This window comes from Setaria viridis, chromosome 3 (genome assembly GCF_005286985.2).
Source record: "Setaria viridis chromosome 3, Setaria_viridis_v4.0, whole genome shotgun sequence".
Lineage (NCBI taxonomy): Eukaryota > Viridiplantae > Streptophyta > Magnoliopsida > Poales > Poaceae > Setaria > Setaria viridis.
The window spans coordinates 2,142,005-2,150,035 of NC_048265.2; the positions used below are offsets into that span (position 1 = coordinate 2,142,005).

The 8,031-nt window shown below is 44.7% G+C and overlaps 2 protein-coding genes across 2 annotated transcripts; one reads left to right on the forward strand and one right to left on the reverse strand.

Annotated features, from left to right (window-relative positions):
• Window positions 1-662: 662 nt before the first annotated feature.
• On the forward strand, window positions 663-2,507 carry LOC117848809 (glycine cleavage system H protein 2, mitochondrial; the record flags this gene model as incomplete). Its single annotated transcript, XM_072292522.1, has 4 exons — window positions 663-816; window positions 1,618-1,706; window positions 1,947-2,117; window positions 2,235-2,507. Coding segments are annotated over 4 exons (540 nt in total), but the record flags the coding sequence as incomplete, so codon positions are not given.
• Window positions 2,508-3,410: 903 nt separating this feature from the next.
• LOC117848808 (AP2-like ethylene-responsive transcription factor AIL5) lies at window positions 3,411-8,031 on the reverse strand. The gene is made up of 9 exons (XM_034730358.2): window positions 7,980-8,031; window positions 7,479-7,833; window positions 6,841-6,923; window positions 6,698-6,706; window positions 6,492-6,580; window positions 6,299-6,372; window positions 6,078-6,128; window positions 5,911-5,987; window positions 3,411-4,579 (listed from the first exon to the last, which is right to left on the reverse strand). The coding sequence occupies exons 1-9, from the start codon at window positions 8,029-8,031 to the stop codon at window positions 3,960-3,962; spliced, it is 1,410 nt and encodes a 469-aa protein (XP_034586249.1). The 3' UTR covers window positions 3,411-3,959.

Genomic DNA, 8,031 nt, shown 5'->3' on the forward strand with positions numbered 1-8,031 from the left:
TTTTTCTCTCACAACAAATCAGCCCGTTTTAGTTTTTCGATCGCTTTATAAGCTGAAGTGAAGTCGCTAAGGTACCAAATAGTGTTTTTCTCTGACAACAAATCAGCCCGTTTTAGTTTTTCAACCGGTTTATAAGCTGAAGCGAAGTCGCTAAGGGCTCGTTTATCAGGTTTATAAGCTGAAGCGAAGTCGCTAAGGGTTAGTTTACCAGGTCGGTGGCTTCAGCCGTGGGAAGCAGCTTTTACTGGCTCCGGCGGTTCGAAAATCGTTTGGCAAAGCCAGTTTTTCTAGGTTATTTAAAATGAATAAAATATGAAATGATCATAATATCCTTCCTTTTCTTCTCTTTTATTTTTTCTTTCCATTCTATTTCTCTTTCTTTATTTCTCATCCCGTCTCTGTTATCCATTATATCCGGATCTTCCCCTTATATTGACTAAAGTTTGCATTTCCCTTTATAACATGATTCCTTATGCAAAAAAAAAATCAATAAATAAAATTATAGATTGATCCACACCCGTTACCTCTTTTCTTTTTTAATACATCTTTTTCTTCTTATTATCCGGTTCCGTTCTTTTTACCGCGGTCCTTCCCGTTTCTTCCTTATCTTATCCGATCCCGTTTGCTCCCCGTCTCTTTCCACTCGCGCATCGTGACTTGCCTCGCCTGTCGGCCGCTCACCCCCGGGCCCCGGCCGCCTCGCCTCGCCGCGCCGCCGCCGACCACCGGCTCCGTGCCTCGCCGCCGCCCTCCACCCCCCACCTTCCTGCGCTCGCCATGTTTCTGCTTTTAGATATGAACTGCGATTCTATTCGAGTAAATTGATTTCTGAGCTTTAGATTTGTAGCCTTATGCAGATATTCATTCACTTTTTTTTTAGAGTAAAGATATTCATTCACTAGAATGGTGCTGAGCCTGAAATTACTTTTGGTTGTGATGTTTTCTTATGGATTTGGATGTTTGTTATTATCATTTCCGTTTCAGACAATACAGAGTCAAGGTTCAGACTCAGGGTAATTTTCTGCTGCACTGATATACAGACTGAATGATGTCCTCAAAAAAAAAATATACAGACTGAGTGGGGTTTGCGATATGTTCACTATGTTTCAGGATTCAGGAATTGGCTTCTGGAACATATCAGGAGAAAAAACCCTATCTATCAACTAATAGTTGTATACTTGTATAGGCAAAGGTTTCCAGTAAGAGGATGAAATTTTATAAATCCATGGTGTTTTAAATAATTGTGTTGTTAAAGTCGTGCGCCTGGTAAGGTGCAGAAAGAAGTTATCTCAGGGAACATCTTCTTTTAGTGGACTTTGTTGTGTAAAAAACATGGTTACATATATGCTGGTTTAGGAAAGAAAAATAGTTTGGCTGTAGATATTTACTACCTGGAATTTGGCTTTCAAGAAGCCTGACCTTCTATTGAACATTGCCTAATTGGTCATAGGCAAGCACCAACCGCTTCAGTTGTATGCTTGTTTCAAGGAGCTAACTGAAGCGCTTGTCATGCTTATATGAACATTTTTGTTACTGTTGCTCTTTTACTACCACTTCAGTTTGTATCACATCTCATGCTATGCATCTTTCTTGTTCTTACCCACTTTTTTCCCTCAGTCCTGAAGGATCTGAAGTATGCTGACACACATGAATGGGTGAAGGTCGAGGACGGTTCAGCAACTATTGGGATTACTGACCATGCTCAGGTTAATACATTCATCATTTCTGTCACTCTGATGTGGAATCAATTTAGGTGCTGAATCCTCCATGCATTAGGTTATTCGGTGCTTCACTTGGTACCTATATACATATTGCATATAATTCATTGCCTAAACATTTTGTATAATATATACCATATGTTATCCATGGTTAGAGTCAGGACTTGAGTTTAAGTTCTGTTATGGCAAGCCATAACAAGTTCACAGTGTTATTTTTGGGGCTTTCAGGACCATTTGGGTGATGTCGTGTATGTGGAGCTGCCAGAAGTGGGTAACAGTGTATACCAGGGAAAGAACTTTGGTGCTGTTGAAAGTGTGAAGGCAACCAGTGATATTAACTCACCTGTATCTGGAGAGGTCGTTGAAGTGAATGGGAAACTAAGCGAGGAACCTGGATTGGTAAGTTGCGACTAGTAGCTAAAACTCATTTGAAAATAAACCTCCATAGAATCATAGTGTAGATTCAAACAGTGTCATTACATTTATGCTGTTTTTTTTTGTTTGGGGGCTATCTAGGTCAATGCAAGTTCATATGACCAGGGATGGATTATCAAGGTCAAGCTCAGTGATTCAGGTGAGCTCAGTTCGCTGATGGATGATGAGAAGTACTTGAAATTCTGTGAGGAAGAAGACAAGCATTGAACAAACAAGAGGTGCTTGTGAGTGCCAAAAACCTGTATTTCTAGCTTTTATCATGGGATTTGAACTGCCATAAAATATTTGCGTCTTGTAACCCACCTTTTCAAGTTGTCAATTTTTTATCATATGGAATAAAATAGTTTTGGGATATAGTGAAATTGTAATAACAAGAAAAAGATATAGGAAGAGGTGCGGCGAGGAAGATCTGGTGAACAGGTGGGCCGTTGAGCAGAGGAGAAATCCTGCAACGTAGAAGTTGAGTTAGGCCCGGTGGGCCTTCCGGTGCCAAATCAGCGTAGCATCCTAGACAAATTGGACCGGGCTGTGTCCGAATCGTGTTCTTTTGAAGGTGCAACCCACCCAGTTGGGAAAGATAATGCGACCCGGATGGTTCCGTCCGTGGTGTGTACTGTGGTGTACACAAGCCAGAGCCAGGTGGCGCTGCATGCAGCTTGACACCGCTGCCACGTACCAGCGGCTATCGCTCGCGCTACGCGACACCGTCCTTGTTCGAACAGCTGAAGGCATGGTCGACCGGAGCAAAAGAACAAAAAGCCGAGTGCAAAAGGTCTCTGAATGCTCGCGGGCTGTCTTTTTAAATTTTTTTTTACAAGGCGGGCTGTCAGCGTGTGTCCCTGCCGACGTACGGTGCGGCGGAGTTGCTTGCTCGCATGATCCCAAGCATGCTAGCAATGATTGCATCGTCGTCAGGAGACAGCTTGGTTTGAAAATCTGAATAACAAAAATGTTTCACAACTCTTTATTCCTTTTAAAGAACTATACTACTCCCTCTAGTAAGAAGATACTCCATAGCTTTTTTTTCCCCCCTTCAGAAATGAGAACCGTTTGTGTATAGATGGCTGGCCGTCATTCTTAAGTTCACTCAGAGATTCAGTGCAAAATCCAAATAGAAGCATTTTTTTGAACTCCGAATGGAAGTATTGTTCTGCCAGCAAACATTGACCTCTCATCCATATCCATGCATCATGCGCAGAACAGATATAGATTTGGGAGAGATTCATCGATTACGAAATTTTAACTGACAATTCAGAGTTACATGCTGCTATATCTGTTGATGATAGACTTGTTCAGTACACAGGACAGGATACTAGCAGAACAGGGGGGCAAACTAAAGCGATCAGAAAGGAAAGTAGAAAAGAAAAAGAAAGCTACAAATCAAAGACGACGTTCCTGCTTCCATTGTACAGGGCTGGCTAAACCTATGATGGCACTTGCAGAATCATGTCAGTAGAAAGCGAAAGCTTCAAAGGCAGGAAGCTGATGAGGGCAACAAAGCTCAGCAACGACGACAGACAGATAAAAGCTGGAAAAAAAAAACCAAAGCTACAAAAGGGAAAGCAAATATGCTATAGCTAGCTGCATATCGATCATTTTGTTAGCAGGTCGAGTACTCTCCTCCGTCTCTGACTCGATCGTCATTGTCTCTACTGCACACTGCATGCTGCTTCCTATGTCTCCATCATCCTTACTGGTACCACTCTTTCACTCCCTTTATGTTTTTTGTGTGAGAGCCATGTCAGTCTTGATCTCATGGCTTCTGCCCTTTTGCATATGCCAAATGCCAGCAGCCACCACCCCGAATCATTCCATTCCATAGATCGGCGTCTGAAAGGCTGCCACATTTGGGTACGAGTATCCAAAGGGGCCTGGCGTCATGGAGCTTTCATAGGACCCACTGAAAGCTATCGGCATGGCGAATGGTGGGGAGGAGCAGCTGTTGGAGCTTTGCTGCGCCTGATCCTGCTGGTGATCTTGCAGCTGCTGATGGTGCTGGTGCTGCTCATGTGAGGCGCCATTGGCGTAGCAGTTGGCCATGGATGAAGCAGTTCCATGAGAGTTTGCGAAATCCAGGTTCACTCCGGAGCTGTAGAGGCTGAACCCTAGCCCCTGCAGGTTCCCTTGCTGGTGGTGCTGCAATGCGAGCATTGACAGGTAGTCCTGCTGGTCGTACTTCACCGGAAGCGCGGCAAACTGCTGCGTGGTGCTAGCTTCAACGGGCATGGCATCTGATGAGTTGGATGGAGTACACTCCAGGGCCTTGGAGGTCCTGCCCCCGCTTGCTGACATGCTCCCGATAGGAAGATTGCTGCTGATTATGCTCTCGACATTGTACCGGCTGATCTCGAAGTTGGTAACAGCATTCAGGCCGCGGAACTTGATGGCCGCAATGTCATAAGCCTCTGCAGCTTCCTCCTCCGTACCTAGACAACATTTTTAGAAGGCAGCATTAGTCACTGAACTCCGTACACACAAAAATGGAAGAAACATTCTTCACCATTACCATGTATATATAAACTTCAATTTTTGCACTGAAGATCAACACTAACTAGCTAACATGTAAACTGGCGACAGATATTCATGCCAAATTCCAAAACATTACAACAGAAAGAACTACAAATATGTCAAGGCTGTGCATGAACATAATGAAATTATTATTACAATTCGTTTCTAGACAGCATGCCATGCAACTAGTACTAGCATCTATAGGATGTTTAGACAACATTTTTAGAAGGCAGCATTAGTCACTGAACTCCGTACACACAAAAATGGAAGAAGCATTCTTCACCATTACCATGTATATATAAACTTCAATTGCACTGAAGATCAACACTAACTAGCTAGCATGTAAAGTGGCGACAGATATTCATGCCAAATTCCAAAACATTTACAACAGAAAGAACTACAAATATGTCAAGGCTGTGCATGAACATAATGAAATTGATTATTATTACGATTTGTTTCTAGACAGCATGCCATAGCATCTATAGGATGTTTGACTAAGCTAACAACTATGCATGGGACAGGAGCTTAGTTAAAAATTGAAAACAGTAGTGGCCGTTTCAGAAGGTACTCTTTAGTTTAACCACAACCCACATGCTTTACATGGAAAACCGAGAGGCAATGATAAAAAATATTCCAAACGACAGGTTGCTGCATGCAGTGCACGAAGAAAGCAAGTGTTCAGGTTGCAATGCAATCAAGCCAAAATGCATGCATGGTTCCCTCTCTTTCCTTCTCTGCATAAAGCCCCCAAACACATCATGCAGGTCGCAAAAGATGACAAACTCAAATCAATCGCCGCACTACACATGCGTACATCTGGTCAAAGCAGATGGTCTTGACCTACATAAAAAATATGTCGACGAATCTAGCTACAAGGATTGTACGTACAAATCATAGAAAAAGAGGGGCCCTACGTGCAAGGTGTGGTATATTTTATGGTAATGTGGGAGTGAAGATAGTGATTTCTAGTATCAGTTGACCAATGGTCCCAACTTGTCCATCCTAGTCGAATTTCATTTTGAGCAAAGAAAAGAAGTTCCACTGGTCTGTTAATCTATTCATACATGAAAATCATATTCATTCAGAAATAAAGAAAAGATATACGATCATTTAGTTTTGCATTACAAAACCTCTGCATTTCTACCAGCAAGGAACTGGTATTGTCTACTCACGGAGCATCCAACAAGAACTAGTACAGCTAGGAAATTTGCATTCTGCTCTAACACAAGCATAATGTATATATACTCACTGAATGTTCCAAGGTAGAGGTCCTTGTTCCCGGCCACCCTTCCGATCCTTGCTTGCCATCGCCCATGCTGGTGATGTCTGCACGAATGCATGGACAAGGACACTTAGACAACTACACGCAAAAGGACAAAACACAACTGCAAGTGGAAGACGAGGGGAAATATTCACCTGGTGACACCTCTGTAAATAGAGGCACCCCTTGAGAATCCACTGCTCTTCCTGCACCACAAAACCAAGCATGTTATTATCAGAGCCAGTATAGAATGGCAAAGCTGCAAATCTGAACAATGCATGAAATGCCCAAGCATATGTGTTGGATAATTTGATCATCTGCAAACAATGTTTCAACATTTGGAAGATACAGATCAGTGATGATCATTAGCTTATACCTCCTAAGTGAAGCTACAAACTCTTGCCGAGTCATGTTCTTCATCTCCTCAAGCTCCTTTTCATACTCAGCAACCTGAAAGAATACTTGCCCTATGAAGATACATCCAGCACATAGATATGTTGATGCTTTTACTACACACTTGCAGTGTATGTATTTTTCTGTAGTCATGAATGGTCTATCTGTGTGCTTACCGGAAAGTTGGTGGTGGTGCTAGGCCCCCAATATTTCAGTGCCGCAAGATCATATGCTCGTGCCGCCTTCTCCTCCTTATCATAGCCACCTGCAGTTCATGAATAGAACATTTTCATCATCCATCCCTCCTACGTTAGATAGGGTACCACAAACGCTTTTTTAGATGAGATGTTTCAATAGAAGAACTAGAAGCCTTTTTTCTTACCCAAATACACTGAACACCAGAAGCATCAGCCAGCAACAAGAAGAATATGCCACCAAGTAAGACACAAAAAGATAGTTAGCTACACAAACACGACCACACGAGTACTAAGATCATTTGCAATAGCTTCTTAGAAGGTGATGTACCTTGGCGGCCCTTGCGGCTCTGGCCTTCACGCCGGCAGCTGTTGTCCCAAAGATGTGCCTCGTACCTGCCCGTCCACCGGTGCCTAGAAATCACCAAAAATATCACCTAAAATTTTAGACAAAGCCAAAACCCGTCATATAGAGAGCTTAGTAAACCCTTTGAAACTTACTCCCTCCGTCCCTTACTATTTATCGCTCGGGAAGCGGGTTTGTGAGGGAAACAAGAGACAGAAAAAAAAGGGACAGAGGGATAATTAAGATCAAATCCTTTCTGCTATCTCGGAGAAAAAACAGCCTAAATAGTCCTACTATTTGCAGCTACTGATCATTTGCTTCTGCACTAACATACACCATCGCACAAAGACTTGAGATAATCAGCAGGTACAACAAAAGGAACAGTTTTCTTGAACAAATCCCAACACGTTTGCATCCACTGATCCACATGGAAGCATGAAGAACGAGGCATGCCTGTGATCGAAATGCACAGACGACACACCAGACACCAACCAAGCGACCAGGTGCAACTCCGCATGCAGACAGCATCATGGTAGTAGCACTCCATGATAAGCCGCACCCAAATCCAAAGACACGCTTTTTTAGGATTCTTGGCATAGATGGACCGATCTGCGGCAGCTTACCGTGTGACGCCGCGGTAGATGGACGTCCGCTGGCCGAAGGAGTCCACGGCCTTCCTCTGCTCCGGCGCCGGAGCCGCCGCGGCAGGCAAGGCCAGCTTCGGGTCGGCCTGGTCGAGCGAAGACACCGGCGACGGCGACGGCGCCGCCGCCCCAGCCGCGCCGCTCGGCAGGAAGCCAGCGGCTATGAACTTGAGCTCCGAGTCGTACATCTCCGCGGCCGCCGTCTCGGCCCCGGGCACCGGGCCACCGCCGGCGGCGCCTCCACCGAGGAAGTCCTCCAGCTTCGGCGGCGGCGCGGCGCCGGCGATGGCGGCCAGCTCGGCCGCGGCGCCCCTCTCCTCCTCCTCGAGATCACCTGCTCGCGCGCAAACACATGCAGAGCAAACACCTCGTAAACACAGATATCATACACGGAAACCTAGACGGACGAACAGAACAGGAGCACCGGGATTGAAGATGGATTCGAGGAAAGCAGCAGTGGAGGTTCGAGCGAGGACTGACAGTGGTGAGCGAGGGAGAAGTTGAGCCATGGATAGTGGTGCGAGGTGTCCAT

What these genes read in the sequence shown, in the direction of transcription:
- LOC117848808 (XM_034730358.2), bottom strand. Translation starts at nt 8,031, where the DNA reads ATGGACACCTCGCACCACTATCCATGGCTCAACTTCTCCCTCGCTCAC. An exon ending in ATCTACCGCGGCGTCACACG is followed by an intron (nt 6,924 to 7,478) that starts GTAAGCTGCCGC and finishes GGTGATTTCTAG; the next exon opens with GCACCGGTGGACGGGCAGGT. An exon ending in ATTTACAGAGGTGTCACCAG is followed by an intron (nt 5,988 to 6,077) that starts GTGAATATTTCC and finishes GCATTCGTGCAG; the next exon opens with ACATCACCAGCATGGGCGAT.